The sequence below is a fragment of the Lepisosteus oculatus genome, chromosome 9 (assembly GCF_040954835.1).
Source record: "Lepisosteus oculatus isolate fLepOcu1 chromosome 9, fLepOcu1.hap2, whole genome shotgun sequence".
Lineage (NCBI taxonomy): Eukaryota > Metazoa > Chordata > Actinopteri > Semionotiformes > Lepisosteidae > Lepisosteus > Lepisosteus oculatus.
Genome location: NC_090704.1, coordinates 13,544,690 through 13,569,964, shown reverse-complemented (window position 1 = coordinate 13,569,964; position 25,275 = coordinate 13,544,690). Strand labels below are relative to the sequence as shown.

At 36.2% G+C, this 25,275-nt stretch overlaps 2 protein-coding genes across 21 annotated transcripts in view; both read left to right on the top strand.

Annotated features, from left to right (window-relative positions):
- The window catches only part of sgip1a (SH3GL interacting endocytic adaptor 1a), a 63,360-nt gene extending 46,207 nt beyond the window's left edge, over nt 1–17,153 (top strand). For 4 of the 20 annotated variants that reach the window (XM_069194168.1, XM_069194159.1, XM_069194157.1 and 1 more), the window contains 10 exons: nt 226–379; nt 1,188–1,247; nt 3,173–3,232; nt 5,697–5,808; nt 6,670–6,825; nt 9,925–10,057; nt 11,974–12,176; nt 12,365–12,429; nt 12,989–13,153; nt 13,867–17,153. In XM_069194168.1, coding sequence (XP_069050269.1) covers nt 226–379; nt 1,188–1,247; nt 3,173–3,232; nt 5,697–5,808; nt 6,670–6,825; nt 9,925–10,057; nt 11,974–12,176; nt 12,365–12,429; nt 12,989–13,153; nt 13,867–13,889 — 1,131 coding nt within the window. In that variant the 3' untranslated portion in view covers nt 13,890–17,153. The remainder of the gene's footprint in view (nt 1–225; nt 380–1,187; nt 1,248–3,172; nt 3,233–5,696; nt 5,809–6,669; nt 6,826–9,924; nt 10,058–11,973; nt 12,177–12,364; nt 12,430–12,988; nt 13,154–13,866) is intronic. The other 16 variants (XM_069194166.1, XM_069194170.1, XM_069194162.1 and 13 more) reach the window with 12 other exon arrangements.
- Nucleotides 17,154–19,383: 2,230 nt separating this feature from the next.
- On the top strand, nt 19,384–25,254 carry dynlt5 (dynein light chain Tctex-type family member 5). Its single transcript, XM_006634854.3, has 5 exons — nt 19,384–19,603; nt 20,723–20,880; nt 21,795–21,886; nt 22,527–22,651; nt 24,026–25,254. Exons 2-5 carry the CDS (start codon nt 20,729–20,731, stop codon nt 24,227–24,229), a joined length of 573 nt encoding a protein of 190 aa, XP_006634917.2. The 5' UTR covers nt 19,384–19,603; nt 20,723–20,728; the 3' UTR covers nt 24,230–25,254.
- The last annotated feature ends 21 nt before the right edge of the window (nt 25,255–25,275 follow it).

Below are 25,275 nucleotides of genomic sequence, written 5' to 3'. Positions count from 1 at the left end.
ATTTTCTAAAACTGAAGATACTAACCTTGATGTGGCAACTTTAACATACTTTTCAGAAGTCTATTTGCTGAACAATTTTTTTAGCTTTTCCTTTTGTTTTTTATCATTTTTATCATGTAATTTGATATTTATTATTTTAATTATATTGACTTACTCTAACAAAAGAGATCTCATTGTTGCCTCAGGTGCCATGATGCTAAATCCTTGTTTTCTTTATTATTTTAGGCCCGGCCCTTCAGCCCTCCAATCCACTCCTCCAGCCCCCCACCTATTGCCCCCTTGGCTCGTGCTGAAAGTACCTCCTCCATATCATCGACCAACTCCCTCAGTGCTGCTACCACACCCACAGTCGGTAAAGACCTCTCCATTTCTGTCTCAGGTCCGAATTCCTTACCATCATCTTCAAATGCCTGATGTTTTCTCAGCCTTATATTTGACATTTTTACAATGTTTGATTTTCTGCTAAGCGTCAACTAATGTTATGAATCTTTTTAGGGGTGACTGGATGATTTTTGTAATGACCTGACATTTTCTGTTTTGGCCTGAAGCCTTAGTTTTACCACTTTTATAGCACACAATCTAAGCAGACGTATCGTGTAACAGCACCATACATTTTTTTCTTGTGAAGAGCAATATGGTGGATGTTCTAAAGGAAACTTTGAGCAGCTATGATAACATTTGTCTTTTTACTTGGCTGAGAAGGTATCTAGAAAGTGCATGTGTAATTACATATTTTATTAATGTATTTTCCTGTCTATATTTTATTATTTAGCAATAAGTATCATAATAATTCACACTGGATGTTACTATAGAATTTAAACTGTGATGGTCCCTTAAACATTCAGTTGATGTACTGTATACAGTTCCTTACAACAGTTGAAAAGAAAATTCTAATGATAACATAACCAAGTGTTGTATGCTGTATTACTTCATGTATTGCGTTGTTCTGGAGGACTAAGAAATTGGTCAGGTGTTGAAACAGATGGGTTGATGGTTTCAGTTCATTTTATGTTCAGTTTCATATTTGTTTTGCATTTTTCCATTTTTTAAGCATGACTTTTTCTTTTTTAATGTTTTAGAAATCTGAATCTCAGAAGGCATACATAAAAGTCACTGTCATTTCATTCTTGATTTCTGCTTTTACATTTGTTTCCTTTTCTTTGGCTTATCTTTTTTGTCAATGTCAGAAGATGACGCATTTGTTGACAAACTACCCACGTTTGAAAGGCGCAGTGATACACCTGCAGGTATTGTATCAGCCTACAGGAACCAGGGACATTGAAATATCACAAAACAAGCCATTATGCCAGCAGAATTAGACAGTATATTTCTAATGCGTGTACTTTCTGCATAGGTGCGTATAGCATTAATGATGCCATTTGATGAACAAAAGATCATAGTAGTGAAAACTTATTAGTGTTTAGAATGGCAGGCATCACTTTCGTGCTGATGGGTGTAATGAAGAGCATAGATTAAAGACTATGGACAGCAGATTTGCATTCCCAACATCACTTATACAAAGTAGGACCATATCGAGCATGGTAAATTTTGTTTCTTGCTGTTTTACTTCTTACACATGCAATGACAGCCAAAGTTACATGTCTTTAATACCATTCCTATGAAAAGGTAAACTTTGTCAGGATGTAGTTGTTTAAATGGCAATCATATATGAGGCACATTGTGCTCATGTATCATTTCTATCTTCCATTTTCTAGAATTAAAAATATGCAAGCCAGTTTAATTTTTACTTTTCCTATAGTTTGATTAGTTTGATTTCAAGTGATGATTCAAACAATTTAATATGGTATTGTCTGCAGTTTGTATCAGCCAGTATAGTACAGAACATCACAGATTCACAGACACATTTTTATTGCTGGTCAGATATTCTATAATTATATAGTAAGTTAGAATTTACCTGAATTATATCTGATGCTGAATGCACTATGGATGATTTGATTTAAGGTTTTGCACCTTCTTTTTCATCTGAGCACTACTGTAGGTTCCGAAAAAAAGGACAGTTTCAAATGAGACACCACTGCATGCTTACCTTTGAATAACTGCAGGCTAATTAAAGTTGTGAAAGCTGTTCAAATCACTTCAACTATTGTTCAGACTTTCTTTCTCCAAGCTATTAAAACTGAGTTCCAGACCCTCTTTCAAAGAGTCCCTTTTGACTTTTTTCTCCATCAGCTCTCCTTTTTTTAGCCTGCTACGATACCTTATTTTCCTTTCCTCTCCAAACTTTTGTTTTGCCTCTTGAGCTTCTCCATCTTCCATTCCCCTCTCCTACGTCTCGCCTCTTCAAAAAAAGTCTGTCTTACCTTGTGCTGCCCTCCAGTCTACCCCCTGCTCTCTCTGTAAGCAACTTCACTTGCTGACTCACATCTGGCCATTCTCAAAGACCTTTTGGAATACAGCTCCCAGTGCAATACAGCAAAGGGAGCGATCGGTCAGAAGGAAAACAATGCTGCTCAATGAAACAGTATTTTGCATAAGGATTCAATTTACCTAAGAAATATCTTTATGGCACAGTTAACATTCAGGTACTTGCCAGTTATGTAATTAGTTTTATTTGCTTCATTACAGAAACCATAAACGTTAGCAAAGTACATGTGAATATAAACAAAATCAAAACCTTTATTTGAACATAATTTTAACTTAAGTGGCAGAAAAGCTTCCTTCATTTTGGCCTGTGATGACTGAAGCTACTGCATATTCCCAAATGGAGCACCGCACCAAACAGTTTGACATTATACCCCTAGTTACCTAGTTATTGTTAATAATACAAATTAAAATTATGTTTCCTGCGAAGGAAGTGCCCTTACTGCACACAATACAAAACAGTGTGAACTATTTGCACGTGTCTACATGTTCAAAATGTCGGCATACATGCGACAGCTGTGGCCATAAATGTTGGCACCAAATTTCTTCTCCTTATGCTGTCATGGCTTGCTTCATTTCTAAAACTGCAACCTCTGCATTCCAATGAACCATCATGGATACCAAGCCAGTGAGCAGAAAAAGGAGGAGCCCTATCCCCTCTGAAAATAATGGCTTGCAGTGCCTTGTGTTCCCACCCACAGTGACGTGTGGTAGACCTGCCATGTGACTCACACTATTGTCCTTCTCTCTCCCTGCCCTGCCCACCCCACTTCAAATCCCGTCCACACAGAGAATGACCAGCCTTCCCTGGTATGGTTTGACAGAGGAAAGTTTTATTTAACCTTCGAAGGTAAGTTGTGTACAGCAATGTAGCACACTTGACTTTCATCTCTTCCAGCTTTCCTTCCCAGCCCTCCTAACATCCTGCCTCTCCCTGATACCTCCACCTCCATCCCTGCCCTACAGCTTTTTTTCCTCATGCAGTGGCGGCCTTTCATCTCTTTGTTCATTACACTTCACAAGTTTTTCACTTCTTGATTTTTTCCCCTTTCAGTTTGGTTCTATTCTTCCTTTGGCTAAAGCAGTTTTCAGAATGATTCTTACCACTAACTGCATGTTTAGGTCCTGCACGAGTCTCGTTTTTCCTATTTCAGATGCTGTTCAGTTCCAGTATATGATAATAGTACTCTAACAACAGGTCTTGTGACTGGCTGATCTTGGTATTGTAGAATCCTGACCCTTAACCAAAATGTAACCCTTATAAGAGTGTACTCAATTGTTTTATTCTGAATACTTGGTGTATTCACACAGGAATGTTTGGTTTTTGAATGTGCAATGTAGCCTGGTTTTATGGTTGATGAGTATTGCAAATATCGGGATTTATATTTTTATATTTATCTGTACATAACATTGACGTTAGTCATTTTTGCTCTTGATGCAAAAGACGCAGTAAAATGAAAATGTCTCACAGACAGATTATCAGGCCTTTTAACTGTTATTCAAGGACTTTGTAGACTTTGGAGAAATAAATTCAGCATATTTACTAGTTACGTCAGGGTGCTTTAGAAAAAACATCACTTTTATTTCCTTTCCATACATAATAGTGGTAGATCATGGTGTAGTTAGCTCTGCTATCCCATCAAGCTGTGGGGTTAAAGTGACAGTATGAGTCATAGAAAACATTTCAGAGGTGATTCAAAAGGTGCTTGTAAACCTGAGCTAGAACCGTGGTAAAGCCTGTGCTAATTTGTGAAAAGAAACATAACACTAACAGGCATTTGTTCTTGTTTTCATTAGTTACCAAAATATGATCTTGTTTAAATCAGTAGAAACCACCATGAGATAGACTTCTGGATGTGTATAATAGAACATTTAAGGAAAATGTATTTTCAGGTGGGTAGCTGCGTCAGCATGCGTAGGCTGCAAAGGAACAAGTAATAGGTTTATTCCATGCTGAAAAAAAGAAGAAAGAGAACACAACGTTTCGGCCGTGGAGCCTTCTTCAGGTGTCAGTTTGACACCTGAAGAAGGCTCCACGGCCGAAACGTTGTGTTCTCTTTCTTCTTTTTTTCAGCATGGAATAAACCTATTAAATGTATTTTCTGACAGGCAGTCTGAGGCTATTTTTTTGCCAGGCAAAGTTAGTCCTTATGGGAGCTGAGTCCTTCCTGGATAAAACTGAGAGGGGAATATAGAGTGATTCAATTTGACCGAGGAGAGAAAACTACACAGTGCCATCTTGCCTGTGGTTCCAGACTCCTAGAACTATAAGTATCCTCTTGTTATGTAGGACTTCTGTGCTTTCTTTCTCATTCTCAGTATTTTAAATTAATCAGAAAGTTGTGGATTGCCAATGGTCATTAAAAAAGAAAACATTATTATTTATTTCCACAAGTACAGTATGTACTGTAGGTCTCACTGCTATTATAAATTAGAATCATATTGTAATATAAAATCTCAGAAATCTATCTGTACACAGTTTAAAGGAAAGTGTATACTGTATGTAAGTTTATGTATCAGAATTTAAATTACAGTAATATAAAATGCAACAGAAATTGCATTATTAAGACTGATTGCTTCAGTAACAAACTCTCAAGTACTACAATCTTAAAGTGGCTGCTAATTAATTCTTTATTATACGATACATATAATAAGTATAATGCATACATAACAATAATTATACAAATAAAACCAGACACCATATATTAAAAGAACACAATCTAAACTAAAAAAATAAACTTAACAAAAAACACTACTACAAAACAAAAAACTAACATAACCCTTTATAAGGGTTATGTTATTTTTCTATGTACTAATTAACAATACATTTGTCTTAAAATTTATAAGCAAGAAGGCTGTTCTTAACTGTCAAAACAGCTGTGTGTCCAAACAGAGACATACAACACAGTTAATGAATTAGAAGGGATACACAGGGAACAAAGCATGAGTCATAAAATATCAGTTACTTGGCAAATACTTGGTTTACTGTATTTTTATTTCTCCATTTCCATCTTTCATGTACTGAAGGGGCAAAACTACCCTCTTTATTGAATAAAGCAAATAAAATGTAAAAATACATTTAAGAATAAGTAATGTAATGAAGGACACAGGACCATTATGAAGCAAAATATGACTAAAACATCAGTATGGAAAGAGAAGGTGTCGTGTACATTAGATGTTAGCTGTGAGGGCTCTGAGATTATGGCTATTAAGTGTGGTGTTTTATTGTCTCTTGAAAGTGCTAGCATTGTGTGCTCTGCTTTGTTCTACGTTGCGACAGCACCAATGAGTAGCTGTTGCGTGCTGTGTTGCAGGATCATCCAGAGGCCCAAGCCCATTAACCATGGGTGCACAGGACACTCTCCCAGTGGCTGCTGCTTTCACAGAGACTGTGAATGCATACTTTAAAGGAGCAGATCCAAGCAAGTAAGCCAGTAGTTTTGTTCTTATGTTATATCAAAACATGGAGGCAGCTTGTTGTGCCCCTCACCAAATCATTTTTTCAATCTTAAATTGCCCCCTTCAGGATGAATAAATTAATGAATAACGTATTTTGAATAGAATTTAATTTTATTTGATAACAGAAATTAGAGAAATACATATAAAGCTTTTTACTCATTAATTTAACATACATTGTTCTATGGGAACCAGCTAAGATACTGTCAAACGAATATAGACAAAAGCCAAGAGCTGAAAAAATGTACTGTATAAGTCAATCAAATACCTGTCCCCAAGATTTACACAGAATAGCCACTTTTGACTACCCTGAGGCAAAATCTTATTCTTTTAGAAAGGCATTTGCAAAGCAAAAACACTTATTTATTTGTCATCCATACTGGACATTATGCAATAGCCATGTGGCGTGGTTGTAAATGTTTGTTGCTAAGAGCTTCAGTTTCTTCCAGTAGTGGTTATGAAGTTAACACTCAAAACAGTGCAAATATGCAATTATGTTGCATTATAAACTGATAAACACAAATTAAAAATATATATATATGACCCCCTATTTTTCTCAATTGTTTTTATTGGAGTTCTTTTATTTTTGGACTGATTTTTATTTCACTGGCACGTCTTTTAAAATTACAATACATTTCCCCAACATGAGGCAAAAGAGAAATCATACTGTACTACTTGAACCGCAGAGCACAAAATAAGCTTGCTTTTGTTTAGTTAAAGGTGCTGATGAATTTCTGTTGCAGTCAATTTAATTGTTTTACCATTTTGTGATGACATGCAGGAAGCTGACTTCTTGTGTTATTGCTCCTTTGTTTGCCTTTACCTTTCAAGGTGTGTGGTGAAGATTACTGGAGAAATGGTGCTCTCATTTCCAGCTGGAATCACAAGGCACTTTGCCAATAATCCTTCCCCGGCAGTTCTAACATTCAGCATAACAAACTACAGTCAGCTGGAGCATGTCCTTCCTAACCCTCAGCTTCTTTGCTGGTAAATAACATGCCAATTATAATCTTGCCTTAACACACATTAAGAGGGATTAAACTGTTTCTTATTAATAGCAAAATAATTCTGACATGCATGTTTCATTATTCCATTATTACAAAGCCTCTGTGGATAAATCCTAAACAAATATACTATATAATGTAAATTGTATGCTATGCTCTATCATCATTTTGACTATACGGTAAAGCGCAATAAATTATTCATTGATTTTTTTAAACAGTATGGAATTTTTTCATAAACTGGATTATAAAAATCGATCCAGATACATACTGTAAAGGATGCTGGAAAATGTCATACCTTTTTTGAATATATTTACAAAGTGTTTTGGGACTGTATAAACTTTAATTTCTGGTTATGTTTTTTACAATTTACATTTTTTCTTGTGAAAATACTTCATGTTCCTCACTATTACCCTTTCATTCCTTATTAATGTAAGACTGGTAAACCTGTTTGGTTCCCTAGAAAGATAATTTACCTGCATCTCCCCATTGTTAGTGTGTCTAATGTTGGATTTTAAGAACTACTGTAATCTGAGTTTATATGGTCCGTTTACAGCCCCGAAGGAAACACGACTATTGTTGTTGCCTTAAAAAACAACTCAGACAGTACAAGTAAAAGAAAAATGACAAGAAATTAGGTATTTAGTTTAATTAATCTAATTACTAAAGAAAATATTACTACTATTCCTATATTTAGGAAAAAAAATCCATTTGTGTGGCACAGCGGTGCTTTGATTAGCATTGCTGTCTTGCAGTGCTGGAGTTCCTTGGTTCAATTCCGGACCTGGAGTATGTTTTTTCCATGTTTGCATGGGTACTGTGGTTTACTCCCACAGTGCAAAAACATACTGGCATGCATAACAATGTGGGAGTGTAAGGAGCCATGGAGAATGCTGGTAAAAGTCGACGCCTTGTTTGAAGAGGCGGAGGCACTAGTGTGAGATCAGCAAAAAAACAAACAAAAAGGAAAAAGAAAAAGGCACACCACTTTGTACAACGGCGTCCAGACTAGACTCTCCCTAACTAACGGGGTCCAGTCTGGGGGAAAAAGAAAGACCACTTGGAACAGCGGTATCCAGTCTGGACTATCTCTATTTAGCGGGGTCTAGGCTGGAAGAAAAGGAGCGAGGCCAAAACAAAAGAAAACCCAACCTGCCCCATCACAGCGGGACAGGAGAAAAGAAAAGGAAAATTAAAAGAAGGAAAAACATGGCCTCAACGCTCTCTTCACAATCCCCCCGCCGGGGATTGTTTCTGGAATGTTCTCCCCTTATGGGGTATCAGGACCAGAGTCCTGCTTTGCTTGTCCCTCTGGGGAGGTGCTCAGTCGGTTCTTAAAAGGCCTCCCCAGCTGCGGCTCATCTTTAATTAGCCAGGACAGCTGTGCTTGCTAAGGCAATGCGTTACCCTTAATCCAGGGCTCCACCACCACACTGAACATGCTCCGTCTAACGCCACACGGGCTAACTGGCTTCTGGGAAAATTGGCACTAGCTTGAGCGTGTGCAAGTCTGTGTTTGTGTCTCTCTGTTCTGCGATGGTCTGGCATTTCATCCCGAGTGTATCCCACCTTGCACTTGTTGCTTGCCAGGATAAACTCTGGCTCCCCCATGACTCTAAATTGGACCCTAAACTAGCAGTTAGAACAAGGTGGATGAATGGATGGATGGAATCCCGATCCAAACTGATCTAGTGTTTTTAAGCACTGCTTCCAGCTGTTAGCTGAATTTGTGCCCTTGCTTGTATCATACACAGTTTTCATTTAGCACTCACTACGGAGCACATTCTCTGGTTGGTGTGCCTCCAAAACCTTGCTTATCCAAACTGATTCAGTTAAGCAAAGCTCACATACTGTATCAGTAGCTCCATCATTGAAGAGCTGTGCATCCTTCAGTCCTTTTGTTAGCCTTGATCTTATGACCAATGCTGTCACCTCCTCTGCCAGGTAAGTTAAAGACAGATAATAAAATAAGTACGCTATCTGCCCTTCAAACATAAGATCATTAAAGGTGTGTCTGATCTTTTGTTTTGTGTATCGAGACAGGCAACTGCAGCAATCAGTTTGCGGTTAGCATATGGTATATATCGTAGCCGTGCCTGCTAATTAATGACTAGGGCATACATATAATCTGTAATTCTCAACCATTCATCCATTGTTTGATAGTGTTAATGGCAATCGCAGTTCTTATACGAGATGAAGTGCAAGGCATGACTACACTCTGGATGGGTTTCCAGTCCATCATAATACCCACACAAAACAACACAAAGAAACTCCCCACAGAAGATTCTGATTCCAGAATCAAATTCGGAACATTACCAAGCCAACATGCAGCACGTTTCCAGCTATACTGTTTTACAAATCAACTATGTAGAAAATAGTCTTGCAAAAATGTTATCCGTACCATTGTAAAACAATTCTCCTTCTCTTCTGAACAGTGCCTCATAGCTTAACTCTGTAAGAAAATTAATGGAATTCATAAAATAAGTCTGAGATCAAGGGCTTATCCTCTACAATGCCCAAATCAGTATACTGTACCTATGGGAAGCAAACATCCCTTTTCCAGCCTGCATTGTTTTGATTTCCTTCCCCCATCCCATTATTTATAACAGATCCTTGGCTCATTCTTGCTATAGGGAGGTTGCTGATGTCCTTATCCTTATGGACAGGCTGTTGTTCCCTCAGACATCTGGGTTAAAGCCACATCTGTGTCTCATAGTGCTCACACACTGAACTGCTAGAGTTATCTCAAAGCTCTTGAAGCTCATTTTCATAAGCATGTCTGTTTTCTTATGTCCAAAATGGTAGCTGATTCTAAGACATGATGATTTGCATTTAAATTTTGTAATTGTATTATGGACAAGTAACATTTTTTTCAGTTAACAGATTTTGAACATGCGTCATGTAGTATTTTGATGACAGATCTTTATCTAGTTAATGAAATCAATCAACATCATTCATTTTTGTCCCGAAATTTGTGCTCTATTTGCTGTTGCATGTGCAATTCAGCCTTGGTAGCCAATTCAGTTTAATTAATAGAATACAAATTGAAGCAGATTGTATTAATCTGTTATCTGTTATTTTACAGTGATGTCACGCACACTCCTGCCAACTCAAAGGAGTTTTGGGTGAATATGCCAAACTTGATGACACATTTAAAGAAAGTGGCAGAGCAGAAACCACAAGCAACATACTACAATGTAGACATGTTAAAGTATCAGGTAAGAACATTTAATTAACTATTGCACAGTAATTAAGGCTTTGTAGTAGTTTATGGTTCAGAATTTCATAAGCAAGTCCATATACAGTGCCTTGCGAAAGTATTCGGCCCCCTTGAACTTTTCAACCTTTTGCCACATTTCAGGCTTCAAACATAAAGATATAAATTTTTTATTTTATGTGAAGAATCACCAACAAGTGGGACACAATTGTGAAGTGGAACGAAATCTATTGGATTTTTGAAACTTTTTTAACTAATAAAAAAATGAAAAGTGGGGCGTGCAAAATTATTCGGCCCCTTTACTTTCAGTGCAGCAAACTCACTCCAGAAGTTCAGCGAGGATCTCTGAATGATCCAATGTTGTCCTAAATGACTGATGGTGATAAATAGAATCCACCTGTGTGTAATCAAGTCTCTGTATAAATGCACCTGCTCTGTGATAGTCTCAAGGTTCTGTTGAAAGCGCAGAGAGCATCATGAAGACCAAGGAACACACCAGGCAGGTCCGTAATACTGTCGTGGAGAAGTTTAAAGCCGGATTTGGATACAAAAAGATTTCCCAAGCTTCAAACATCCCAAGGAGCACTGTGCAAGCGATCATCTTGATAGGAAGGAGTATCAGACCACTGCAAATCTACCAAGACCTGGACGTCCCTCTAAACTTTCAGCTCAGACAAGGAGAAGACTGATCAGAGATGCAGCCAAGAGGCCCATGATCACTCTGGATGAACTGCAGAGAACTACAGCTGAGGTTGGAGAGTCTGTCCATAGGACAACAATCAGTCTTACACTGCACAAATCTGGCCTTTATGGAAGAGTGGCAAGAAGAAAGCCATTTCTCAAAGATATCCACAAAAAGTCTCGTCTAAAGTTTGCCACAAGCCACCTGGGAGACACCCCAAACATGTGGAAGAAGGTGCTCTGGTCAGATGAAACCAAAATCGAACTTTTTGGCCACAATGCAAAACGATATGTTTGGCGTAAAAGCAACACAGCTCATCACCCTCAACACACCATCCCCACTGTCAAACATGGTGGTGGCAGCATCATGGTTTGGGCCTGCTTTTCTTCAGCAGGGACAGGGAAGATGGTTAAAATTGAGGGGAAGATGGATGCAGCCAAATACAGGACCATTCTGGATGAAAACCTGTTGGAGTCTGCAAAAGACCTGAAACTGGGACGGAGATTTATCTTCCAACAAGACAATGATCCCAAACATACAGCAAAATCTACAAAGGAATGGTTCACAAATAAACGTATCCAGGTGTTTGAATGGCCAAGTCAAAGTCCAGACCTGAATCCAATCGAGAATCTGTGGAAAGAGCTGAAAACTGCTGTTCACAAACGCTCTCCATCCAACCTCACTGAGCTCGAGCTGTTTTGCAAGGAAGAATGGGCAAGAATTTCAGTCTCTCGATGTGCAAAACTGATAGAGACATACCCCAAGCGACTTGCAGCTGTAATCGCAGCAAAAGGTGGCTCTACAAAGTATTAACGCAAGGGGGCCGAATAATTTTGCACGCCCCACTTTTCATTTTTTTATTAGTTAAAAAAGTTTAAAAAATCCAATAGATTTCGTTCCACTTCACAATTGTGTCCCACTTGTTGGTGATTCTTCACATAAAATAAAAAATTTATATCTTTATGTTTGAAGCCTGAAATGTGGCAAAAGGTTGAAAAGTTCAAGGGGGCCGAATACTTTCGCAAGGCACTGTATTTCAAAATACAGTTAGACTTATAGAATTATTTAGTGAGTTTATTGAGTTCCATAGGTTGAAGATCTTTTGTTTGTGCTACGTTTTAAGTTTTATTCATAGTGTTTTAACATCTTTAATTTCTAAAAATATGAAACTACAGGAGCAAGATTGCTAGCTGTTAATTTTATGGTGTACTGAAACTGAGATGTCAAATCCTCAGGTATCTGCACAGGGTATTCAGTCCACACCCTTGAACCTGGCGGTGAGCTGGCGGTGTGAGCCCAACAGCACGGACCTAAGAATAGACTACAAATACAATGGGGAAGCAATGACCACACCTGTGGCTCTCAACAATGTTCAGTTTCTAGTTCCTGTGGATGGAGGAGTGACCAAACTTCAGGCAGTACTTCCTCCAGCTGCTTGGTAAGAGATTCATTGTGATGGTTTGGATACGGATGCCTAAAAAACATGTGTTTTGTTCCAGAACGGATGCTTATCGAAACTTATTCAAGGATGGAACATTCATCAGTTTTGATCGGAAGAGTGTTCTGTGAATATGGTTGTCGGTCAAGTTTAATTTAAGTCCTAAAATAATTGTATACAATCTCCAGGAACACAGAACAGCAGAGAATCCTGTGGAAGATCCCAGATATCTCACAGAAGTCTGAAAATGGAGGTAAGACGACATTCAAGATTCCTCCCTTATGAAGAACATTTGATGAAAGGATCAGAAACCTCAACTATCTGTAAAGTTAAAAAATCACCTTTTTTTGTTTTTGAGGATGATAAGTGAAATATAAAAACAGATTTATTTTTGTTTCGTATAATTTATTGTAACATTCCAACTGAAATTAGATGTTTGGAATGCAATAATGGTCCAATAATGGATATTGGTCCACAAGTCACAAACAGAAGAACAGGAAATTCAGAAATGTCCCTGTATAAATAGGAACCTCTCTAGTGTCTGTCTACAGCCAAGTTACACTGTCCTTTACCTTTTATATGAAATGACGACAATGAGAAAACATTCCAACAGTACATGATATGATTTAATTACATCAATGTGCCCATTGCTTGCTGGGATAGGCTCTTCTGTGGCCCTGTATTGGATAAAAAAATATTTAATTACATAACAAATACAGTGTACAAATTAGAGGAATAAATGGCACCAGAAAGGTGGGGACTTTAAATATTTGGAGAACCTTTGCCAAAAATATTCTGTTTGCTCTGCCTAGGTGTGGGTTCACTGCTTGCAAGGTTTCAGTTAACTGAAGGTCCCAGTAAACCGTCTCCCTTAGCTGTGCAGTTCACAAGTGAAGGCAGCACTTTGTCAGGGTGTGATATCGAACTGCTTGGTGCTGGCTACAGATTCTCTCTCATCAAGAAGAGATTTGCCGCAGGTAGGTGCTCGGTTTCGTAGTTACACGCCAAGTAAAGCTAAACTAAGCTTCTTGCCATTAGTCAAAGATTTAGAAAAATGATAAATTGCTGAGCAGGCCTTTGAGATTCTAGAGGCCACTGTGAAATATTTTCAGACATAGGCCTTCTGAATTCATCTAAGGCTAACTACAAGCTAAAAAATAACTACAGATAAAAATGTTACCCATTGCAAATATCTGCACACCTATAGATTTTAAAATTCTATCATTTTAAATCTACTGCAAAATGGCCTGAAATATTCATACTGATTAATAATGCAGTATAATTTAATAAAGTATTATATTTGTTACATTATAATACGATATGTATTTTTGGTGGTTATAAAATGGTTAGTTTATTTGGTAGCAGTATGGAAAAGTTGTTAGGGCTCTGGTTGTGGATTCCAATCCTGGGTGGGTCTCACCCATTGTAACCTTCAGCAAGGTACCTCACTCAGATTGTTCAAATGTAAAAATAGGTACAAGTGGCTTTGCATTAAAAAATCAGATAAATACATTCCCAATTATAATTTCAAATTGGCAGGTGCATTATATTAGAGCCAAGGTGACTAACTGTTATGAGCTTCATTGGTGTTAAAAGAATTTGAACTTCAGTTAATGCAAATAATAAATAAAAATATTTCTTTGTTTGTTTGTTTGTTTGTTTGTTTGTTTGTTTGTTTGTTCTTTTCCAGGAAAATATCTGGCTGATAATTAAAATATTCAACGCCACCCAACAATACACTGCAAATTATCTCATTGGATTGGGTGAGAGATTAAAACCGAGGACAGTCGTGAAAACTTTAAAGTTTAAATCCTTTATATTCCACAAGGAACATAAGGAGGCCAATCCAACAGTATTAGACTACTTACATATAGAATTGTTGACCGTTTTAAGGTGTAATCATTGTATTTGTAATATGCATTCATTTCAGAACATCTGTATTGCGGCAATTAGACATTTAGGTTTCTTGAAAGTTAGCAACTGTTTCCTTTAAACACACTGTATAGAGCAGTGCTCCTCACTCCCTTTGAGGGAACTCATGCGTCTCAATGATTAAAGACCTTGTTGTGATAACAATCAATAAAGTCAGTAAGTGATTAAATTAAGTCACAAGGAGCTCAAGGTGGAATGAATAAAACACTCCAGGCTCTCCAGGACTTGGAGTGAGGAACCCTGGTATAGAGACTTGAAACTCTCTCATTGCAGCTGCCTAATTGCTCCTGATGCACAGCCACAGAAGATATCCACTGGTGGTTTTCAGACACGGATAAGCTGGACAGCATGTTTTGTGCAGCACATGGCATTTTGTTAAAAAAATAAAATCCAAGATCAGAGAATTAGATGCCTGTTGTACATTGCTAGATATTATGTGCCCTTGTGTACAAAGAAGGTCCACAATTATTTGAGATGAATTCCCAAATAGGGGTGAATGAACTGGCACCCACCCCAAAAGAGAAGGCTTTAACAGCTTCTTCTTTCAGGTGTATGAAAAAATAACATACCGTGTACGCTGTAAAACAATCTGGTGTAAAATTGTGTGAATGTATTATTTTTGTTAAACAGTGTCAGTTGAGAGTCATTTCTTTCACTGTTTCAAGATATATAGGGAATACTGAGCCTATAAATTAGAATGTCACTGATATTTATGTAATCAGAATGTTTCAAGGGTTTTGAACAATAACCAAATTTTCTTTTTTTACATACAAGCCTAGGTTTATCAGAAAATAACTTTTTTTTCAGATTACCCTTCTTTGATACCCAAGACGGTCTTAAATGTATTGAAATAGATCGCTCTACCGTATATAGTAATTGTAGACAATCGCCCAAGATTGTCTGGAACAAATAGTTGCCTTTGTTCACAAATTTAATCTCTTGGAAGTGCTGCAGTGGGATTAATTTAAACTAATCCAAAATCGGTTTACCACCCCCTGAAAATAACCAGTGGAATTTGAGTAACAGAAAAACATGTGTATAAAACCAAGATTACAGAGACCTTAAGACTAAATAAACCAATGTAACTAACACTTTTGTCCCTACATATCTGGTAAGTTTAGTATCACATCATGCAACGTTTTTTTTAGTCAGTATTTTAAGAAATGTGCTCCAATTAAACAGGTTATATTTTAGCAGTATTGATTTAGGTGAGTTTCAATGCTTCATTTATGAATCATTTTTGTAAAGAAGGAAGACTACCAGAAGGAGGCTGAGTCTCTGAAACTGAAAAAAAAATCAATGGTCTCTTTACATTCTTTTTAATATATTTATTATATGATGTGAACTTTACAGTTAAACGGCAGCTTCAGTGATTCATTATTATTTTCAAGTTGCAATGTTTAAAAATGTTTTCCCTGAAAATGTAAAAAGTGTAATTTTCAATTGGTACTATATATCCTAAAGTGTTTCCTTGTATTGTCAGATAGCTTTCTGTTGTTGTTATACAGACAGCAGTGTTAGCATTCAAAGTACATTACAACACTATATTTTTATTTATGATAATATGGATTTGTTGTAAAAATGTGATTCTGTATATGATTAGAATTTGAATGGTTTCTCATTTTAGAATCCCTAGAATTATAAATATTTTAATTCTTTTTGTTCTATGTGTAGATGGGTAAACTGTGTACAGTATAATGATAAGGTATAATTTTTTTTTATTTATTTCAGATATAATTTTTTAACTGAAGTGCAACAAAAGATTTTAGCTATTAATGGGGTGGGGAAAAAGAATAAATATGTAACTGGATGCATTGTGTTTAATAAAGCAGTGTTATTCAGATCTGTACTGAAAATTAGTAATAATCTGGACTGTCAGCTTTGAACATTGTGAACACTATCCATGACCATCAACGTGTTTGTACCAGATTCTATCACTGCGTATTATTCAACACTTAGGGCATGAAATCAGAATAAAATCAGTGCTTGTATCCATTGTTTTTACTTTGCAATCCATAATGGTCTCTGTGAGATAAAAGAAGGATTTAGTAAGGAGAAAGAAGAAAGTATACAGTAAAAAAATATATAGTTGTGAGCTTACTCCAGATGTTCTCCGGAGCTAGAGAAAAAAAATATTTTTAAATACACAAGTAATTGTTTAAAAATACTGTGTGACTTTAACCCACAAGTTTTCATATTTGCACCACAGTGGCATAACAATTAATCGAATGTTAGTATGGAACATGAAGGTTGAAATGAATAGATTTACTCGTCTGCTGAGTTGATTTGCTTTCAGACTTATACAAATTGTATAAATTGCACAACTCTGGGAGACAGCAGTACCATTTTCTGCAGAATGCTTGAAATTTCAGCTAATTTCAAAAGTGACAGATTGGTCTCCCTAATGCAATGAATCATATGATCCCGTTTTGTTGTTTTATTAAGCATTCCATGACTTCATTTCTAATCAACAGCAAGAAAAAACTATTATGACAATTTTACAAAGACCCTAGCATATTCTGATGTTTTTACTAAAGATTTGCTCTTGGAATTCCAACATCTCTGGTAAAATCTACATGTTTGCCCTTTCTCTGTGTCTGGGGGAAATCTATGGTACTTTTACTTTAATGAAGAGAAATTTATTTAAAGAAAAAAGGAAACCCCTTTGGAACTTTTATTCCACTGCTACTCATCATTATACTTATTATTTACTTAATTATAAAATTATCTAGATGATTAGTACTAAAATGTATGAAAACATTTTTTTTAATCTTTAGGCATTTATAGTTCCAGTAGATGTTTAGTTTCTTAAAGGTCACTTTTTTGCCCATTTAGTGAATGGCAAAGAATAATTACTAATAGCAATATTCAGTATAATATTCCTGATACATAAACTGTTTATCCTGGAATTTTACATGTGAGTTTCACCTTATATGTTTTTATAATGTTACAACTTACATATCTTCAGTTCAAAAACTGTGCTGTACAGAGTTCTTATGGAAAATTGTTAACTTATGTTTCAGAAAATCCTGTAAGAAATTACAGGACATGTTGCAAAAGCTTATATACCAGTTTTCTGAGAAGAAAAAAAAAACATCAGCAGGGGCTATCTGTATTGAAAACATCTGTTGTGCATCTGTCCTGTGTCCTTTCTTATTTTAGAAAAAAAGAAACATTGTGAGTAGCCTCCAGTGTTCCATGGATTCTAAACCTGGAAAACATGCCAAGATTGTATTCTTGGTCCTATTCAAAATCTCAGAAAAAATACAGTTTAGAACTGTCTCATAGGGTTGGCAAAATACAGAGCATTTGCAATACAAAAAATCTTAGAATGGTACTATGAATTCCATAAAAACAAAAGTATGCTCATTATATTTTTGTATAAACCTTTCGATTTTGTTTTCAACATATTAAAATAATAAATGCTTCAAGAGCAATTGAATATTGGATGGCCTGCCAATGTATGATTTGAGTAATTACAATTCTACTTATTCTTGTGTAAAATAATTTCTTTTGGTATGAATTGGCCACATTGACACTCATAATTAAAGTATTACCTTAAAATTCCAATATGTGTAATGATTTTTTAACATCCACGACAGACCAAGCATCAGAGCATTTCTAGATTTTCTAGACCCAGGAAAATTCAACAAATTGTATTTAAAATTTAAAATAGTTTCCTCTCCATTTCTAAATCTTACTCTACTAAACAATAAAACATGAAGGTTTGTACTTCTTTACATTTGCAATATATATTTATCTCCTACTGGTGAATTCTCTTATTGGTCGCAATAAAGTAATATGATGTTTTTGCTTTCGCTTCTTTTTAAAAGCCTTACTGGTTGGAATACTATTCTAAGAAGAGAAGAAGTATAGCACCATGTCTGTTCACTGGCTGCTGAATGTGTGATAAGGATCTTTGAAAACAAAATCTGTCATCTGTGTAAATGTTATTCTCCTCATAGATTACTATAAAATGTATGAATATCATACCCTCTCTGTAAATATTTACTTTTTTATAAATGTTAATTTAGCTGTGTCTACATCCTATCGATTGCACAGAATACTGAATATGCAATTGTTTAATGTAAATGTACTTTTAAAAAACCTGAATTTTCCCATCTAAAAAATAAGTTTTAAAAATATAAAAACAGAATAACCATAATGTAATACCTGTTTAAGATGTCAATCATTGTCAGTTTTCTTGGAAATAAAGTGACAAATATTAAAGGTTAATGAGGTGTATTTTGCGCTCATTATCTAAATTTCAAAATGTTATGCACCACCACAGTGTTTCAGATACAGACTTCAATAATGCTTCAAGAGTAACTGGATATTGGAGGTCCTGGCAATGTATGATTTTGGTAAGTTGCTATGGTAAGTGTCCATTATTTTGGACAGATCATATGTGTACATATGTTATGTGTACTTGCTACACAGTTCTTTGTTTAAAATGTTTTTAGAAAAAGCTAATTACACATCTGTAAAACACCTTTTCATTATACAGTATAAAGGGATTCCAAAGAGCTGCGTACCTCATGATCTTCATGTTACAATTAGAAGGTCCTTCATCTTGGGGTTCGATCGAGGAAGAACGATCAAAAATCTCATGCAATCATTACTTTAGGGTGAAAAAGGAATACATCTCATGACATAGACTGGTGACAATGTTCATTCAGAAAGAGAAGGGAAAGACGTCTACAGTATGAACAGAAATATAAGGTAAAATACCATTTAATTTGTATAATACTTATAAAAGCTTGCTTTATAATGTTTTTAATTGTTCCAGCTCTTTAATATTTTTGCTTTGGAACGTTGACTTGCAAAAGATGATGATCAAAATGTTTGTGTGTAAACAGGAAATTGAATGTTTTTTTTTGGTTCCCAGTTGAAGTTGTCTATCAAATCTCTATAAAACATGTCTAAAGTAACTTCGCTTTTATTGCAACCCTTAAATGGTAACAGACATAATCATTATTAATAGTATTCTTTAGAATTCTTTTAGGTGAATGACTTATTTGTATATATAATTTAGCATGCAATGGTTAATCTAGGGAATCCTAAAAGTAGGTTTTACGTCATTATTTATTTAGATTGGTTTGAAACAATTATGAAACACTCAATTCATTGTTGCAGTTAATTTTAAGTTCACGAAAATCTGTAACGTTTTCAAAGATGCACCTATGAGCTTCTCTTCAGTACTATACGCAAATCTCCAGTACTAGATAACCTTTCGCATTTAGGATTGTATTCTATGTGCAAACAGCGAATGTTATCTGGGATACAAAGCTGTAAGAAATTGCAACAACGAAGCATTGAGGAAAACCTTAAACAATTTTCTACAAGGGCCTAAACTGAGGCTTTCATTGGTGAGACGAAGCTGAAGCTCCTCCTGTTTGGACAGCCTTAATCATAGGTAACCCCAGTGTTGTCAGGACAACCTAACGCTCCTGCTGTTTAGTGTGGTGTACAGTTCCTGTCTTCGTCTTGAAGTGGTAAGAGAACCTAAACCAGAATTGATATGCATTAAGCTTTTCAAAAGTATAGAGGTAGCTTGCTAACATCTGGGTACAAAACTGCAAACGCTCGGTTTCTGTTCGTGGAAACTGCAGCGTTCTATTGTTACTTGCTTAATTTCACAAGCAGACAAACAGCGGACAAAGTCACACTTAGTAGCAGAGTTGGTAATCCAATGAATGAAGCAAGTTTATTATATTCCGCCTCAATCATTTTTAAGTAAAGAAGTAGCACAGAAGGATCCCTACAGAAGTAATATCGTCCGGTACAATTTGCAAAACAATAAAAAAAATCGTATACTATAATTGGGCTGTAAAACACAAGGCGTCCTGGTGCTATTTCCCTATGAAATGGAAGCTTGAGATTTCAGTCTCTGATTGCCAATAGTCCGTGGATTGTTTATTTAACGTAACACTAAAGTTTCCATAATTAGTGATAATTAGGGTCTGTGAAACCACAAGATAAACCTTCAAATGTATTACACTTAAAACAGCTTAATTTGTGAGCGTATATAGTCCTTTTTTTCCAGTGCCACTTAAAATATACAGTTAAAATGTATTTTAGTTTTTTGTTCCAATGGTGTTTTGGGGGGGTAAAATTCAAGGTATCATATATATAATGCTGAAGATATGGTCTTCTGCCAGGTTGTATGTGAATCCATAAGTGCCATGCTCCATTCCTCAAGGGCTACACTCTGCCAGGGTTTATAAACTTCTCTCAGCCATTAGCTGTTAAAATTGTTCCATTTAAACTAATGATTTGTGCATTTGGTTAATTAAGCACTTAGGTAGAATAAAAAACAGGACTTCAGGCTTGCAGTGTAGTTGACAACAACTCCTCAAAGATTATATTTTCCACTACACGGTGTGTTAACCCAAGATTACCAGTAATTTCACCTTTTGTGAAAGCAGCAACCAAGTGAAACCCTTGATAAACTGTATGCCTTCTATTAGTCAGTCCAGTATGCTATCATGTCACCGGACAGATGTACTTTGTGTCCTTGGCCTCTCTAACAACAGTATCACAGTGCAGAACAGCTAGATCATTTTCAAAAGCTTGTCTGTCCCTGCCTTTTCAATGTGATCTCTGTCTTGCAGGTGTGGATGCTAAAAGGTTTCCATTCAGTAGAGACAGGCTCAACAATGTCAGATGTGGCCAAAGACAAAGCAGCTCGCCTGCTGAAGAAGAGAGGCAGTATCTCTTCACTCAGCAGCCATGAAGTAAAAGCGAAGGAAACAACTGGGAAAACCAAAGAGTATGCATAATTTATGTATGACATTTTTGAGAGACACTTCTTTTTACCTGTAATAAAAATAGAAAGTTGAAATCAAACGTAGCAGTCAGTTGCTCCTGTGGTTTGCAACCAGAGAAGGTGCTTGCTGTGAGAACATGTTGAGTTCTACGATCTAAACATCTTATCGAGTCTAGGTCCTGTCACTCAATGACCTCAAACAGTGGTGTGCCATTGGCAGAACGCTAGAGAGGCCAGGGTTCAAATTAGTTGGCTGGAGACTCCTTGCAGCCTTGTGACACCAGTAAGGCCTGTGCCACTCTTCTATTTAATACCTACTGTACTGTACTCTCCTGTAACAAAATGCCAATGGATTGATGAGTGGACTGGTCATACTGGTTCCATTCTTCACCCCTCTGCTCTTCTTAGTACCATCATCCACGGTCTCCTCTATATATTCTAATTATGTTTTATCTTGTGTATTCTTCTTATTTATTGTTGTTGTCATCCTGTAAAGTGCTTTGAGAAGCCACCTTTAAAGGTGCTATATAAAATAAAGTTTATTTTATTATTTATTCACTCAATTTACTTTATGAGTTTTGGTGGTTTTGTGTTTATACACCTGTATAGAACAAAACAAAACAGAAATTGAAGTTCATATTGAAGTCAGATTTACTGCAGAACTATATAGAATTAAAGAAGCCTAAGTACAATACCATTAATTACTGTGCTGTCCTCACAGACCCCAAACAACTGCATTTTATCTTAATAGGAGGGGAGGGGAAAGTACAGGACAATTCCAATTGGTTTAATAACAGGGAGTGGCAGCCAGCTCTGCAGAACCACAACAAAACAGCTTTCTAATGCACAACATGTCATTATTCTGGGCTTCCATGCTGTGACTATTAAATTCCCAATTGTTTGCCCGTATTTTCTAGCTCAGTGAGTACAGTGTCTTATATAGACGAGCCTGGCCATCATGATGACATTCCCAGACCTGCTGTGCAGATGGAAAACACCTATCAAATAGGTGAGGAGCATATTCACTAAATGTCAATGTAGTAGTAGTAAGTAGTCTAAAGGATACGTTATTTTACGTTAGGATATAAATGAACTTGCACATCAAACCCTAGAATCGCTTACCATAGTACTTTGGATTTCCATCTCATTGGCAGCATTAGAAATTAGCTATTGCACACAGTTCTGTTTTTGTTATAGAGAGTTATACAAATAAGAATTAGAAATAAACCAGGGATTCTCTGAGGCCTTTTTATATATGTTTTGGATGGACACTTTATTTCAAACTGTCAGTGACATTGTAGAGGCCATTGCATGAGTATTTGTAATACAGTACATGTCTGATCACTAAATTGTTTTTGCAGTAAACTGTAGACAAATTTCTTATAACACATGCAACCAATGTTAGATTTTCCTCAGAACACGGGGCTTTTGAATTAGGAAATTGTTCAATCACACCAGGTAAACATGATCTGAAAACCCAAGTTGCCATCTGCTGCATGCAGGGCAAATTGCAGCTGTTTCTTCTGAGACATCATTAAAACAGATTTTTTTTTTTTATTGGTGCTTATTTTATAAATGGTGTGGGAGAATACAGCTGGATAGCTGTGGAACTCTATAATATTGTATCCTTGTTTATAATGTCCCAATAGGACCTATAAAGAGATTTCCAGTTGCCACTGTAAACAACATTTTAAAAGATGTGCTGACTAGTTATCTACAAGAGGAGAAGTATGAAGCAGAACTTTGTAGACAGATGACAAAAACAATATCTGAGGTAAGATTTTTTTTGTTTGTATTGCATGGAAAACTGCTTTGTTGACCAGATTTAAAGCTTGTTTTGGAGTTTTCCTCAAACACTATTTACTGTACATACCAGTGCTCTTTCTCTAGTATTTGCCTTTGATATATGGCTTTAGAGAGAAGGATTCCTGGTTGCATTCCACAATGAAAGTGAAAAAATAATTTTTCAAATATGTTGTTTTTAAAAGACGTTCATTCCTTTCAATTCAGATGAATACGATCTCTGTGCAACCTGTTTTGGTTCCTCTTGCATGGAATTCCCCTTTTGCGGAACTGACCTCAAAATACTGTAACTGCTATACTAGTGTTGAAGGGGTTTATCACAAACCTATAAATATTAGCACTTACCACAATGTCAATACCAATATTAATATCCTAAATCACATGTCTAGTTTAGCCCATTGTGTGCTTCAGTTTTTTACAGTATGCTAAGCAGATTCTTTTTGCTTGCAGCATGGTGGTGCAGTGGTTAGCATTGCGTCCTCACGGTGCTGGAGCTCTGGGTTCACTTCCAGCCCTGGGGTGCTATCTGTGTGGAGTTTGCATGATCTCCCCATTTTCAGTGTGCTCCAGCAGTCCAAGAACATACTGATAGGTTAATTGGCTTCTGGGAAAATCGGCCCTGGTATGAATGTGTTTGTGTCTGTCTGCCCTGCGATGGACAGGTGTCTTGTCCAGGGTGTATCCTGCCTTGTATCCACTGCTTGCCGGGATAGGCTCCGGCTTCCAGGTGACCCTAACTTGGAAGAAGTGGGTAGAAAATGGATGGATAGACATTCTTCTTGCCTCATCCACTTTCTGGTGGGTGTTTATATGTAGTGTTAAAACAGGGCTCTAGAATGCAATAAAGCAAGCAAATAGCACAGGATATTACTACTAATAAGGAAATTAGTATAAGGAGGAATAAAGAGTGGTTAACATTTAGTTCTCATTACTCCTTCAATTGCTTATGATTTATTGCTTGCTTTAGAATTGATTATGCTACAGTATATTATGTTGACTGTTGTACTTTTTGTAATATCGTTCTGCAAGGGTGAAGTTTAGCATTAAAAGTTCAATAATTGTTGGGGATCATTCAGAGGATGAATGTACCTTTGAATGCTATAATACTTATAATAGTGAAATATTAAATCCTAAAACAAATCCTAAAAAAACCATGCTGCTTTGATTTCAAGTAGTCCTATTTCAGATTTGCTTCACAATGTCAATAATGGATGGGCTTGCTGTATAATATCCTCCTGAAAATGATTTGCAAAACAACAACTTTATTTATGTTTATTTTATCTTGACCTGGATTAATATTAAACATCAACCCACTGTTTAACATTTTATAATTAATGCTTTTTAGGTGATAAAAGCCAGAGTGAAAGATTTAATGATTCCCCGATACAAGATAATTGTTCTCATCACCATTGGCCAACTGAATGACCAGAACATGCGTATTGGAAGCAGGTGTCTTTGGGACCCTACAAATGACACATTTTCATCTTATGCTTTCAAAAACAACTCCTTGTTTGCTGTTGCAAATGTCTATGCTGTTTACTTTGAGTAGATTAACAATTTTTCATTGTTAGTATTTTGTAAGTAATAATGTGGTTGTGTATTTTGTACATGATTTAAATTATGTTATAAGAATATGTGGTATGAAGTGAATACGTGGTATGTGGATTAATCATGAGCTTGTTACGTTTAAGAAATAAACAGGTAAATTGGCTTATGTCTTAAGTTATTGCCTCCCAATAAAAGTAAATGTTACATAAAGCAGCCCCAAATTTTGTCATATTGAAATTAACAATCTCTTGGTCCTACGGTAAAGGATTGTTAAAGTTACAAAAGATGATCCTATTTTAAATTTGTTACAGCAAATATAATATGAAAGAATAATCTCTTGATTGTTAGGAAACCAACAAATGTTTGTGTTTTATGCCACTTGACTCGTTCTCGGTTTTGCTGAACACAGAGTAAGAGAAAGGTGTTTTTTCATTTCTGTTCTGTTTTGGTGTGATATCATGATTAAAAATTATATGTACTTTACCTTTCTCTTAAGTAGAGTTTGGTTTAGATTTGCTTTTACTTTACTGGAGTCATGTCCGACTAGAATGGGTTGAACAAGAGGAGGCCGCTCATCTTGTGCATTTGATTTGCAGTAGTTTTTTCATAAAACCATCTTTGGAAAGATCTTTTTAGGCTGCAATGACACCACTGTGCAGTTTGTTCCAAATTCTGTACTTTTCTCTAAGAGGTGTGTCTCACTTGAATTCCTATATGCATTTGCACTTGATTTTTAGCTATCTTTTTTGAAGTACTGTAGAGCAGGCACTCTCAATGTCTGTATTACCATTCTGAATACATACAATATCATTGTCACCTTATTTTAATTTAATTTTTCAAAACCAACATCTAGAGCCAGAATGAGCTCTTAAAGTCACAGAGTCCTGAAGATGTGTTTCAATTCAGAAGTGTTCTAAAAGCGCAGAACCTTTTCATATTCTGTTCAGTGATGTGTAGGTGCTGCATTTTTGTTGGCGATGGCATTTAAAACAAAATTTCAATTTAGTGTTGAGATGGTTGGTTTGTATTCAAGCTTTATTGATTTGA

What these genes read in the sequence shown, in the direction of transcription:
- dynlt5 (XM_006634854.3), top strand. Translation starts at nt 20,729, where the DNA reads ATGCTAAAAGGTTTCCATTCAGTAGAGACAGGCTCAACAATGTCAGAT. An exon ending in GGAAAACACCTATCAAATAG is followed by an intron (nt 21,887 to 22,526) that starts GTGAGGAGCATA and finishes ATGTCCCAATAG; the next exon opens with GACCTATAAAGAGATTTCCA. An exon ending in TGACAAAAACAATATCTGAG is followed by an intron (nt 22,652 to 24,025) that starts GTAAGATTTTTT and finishes AATGCTTTTTAG; the next exon opens with GTGATAAAAGCCAGAGTGAA.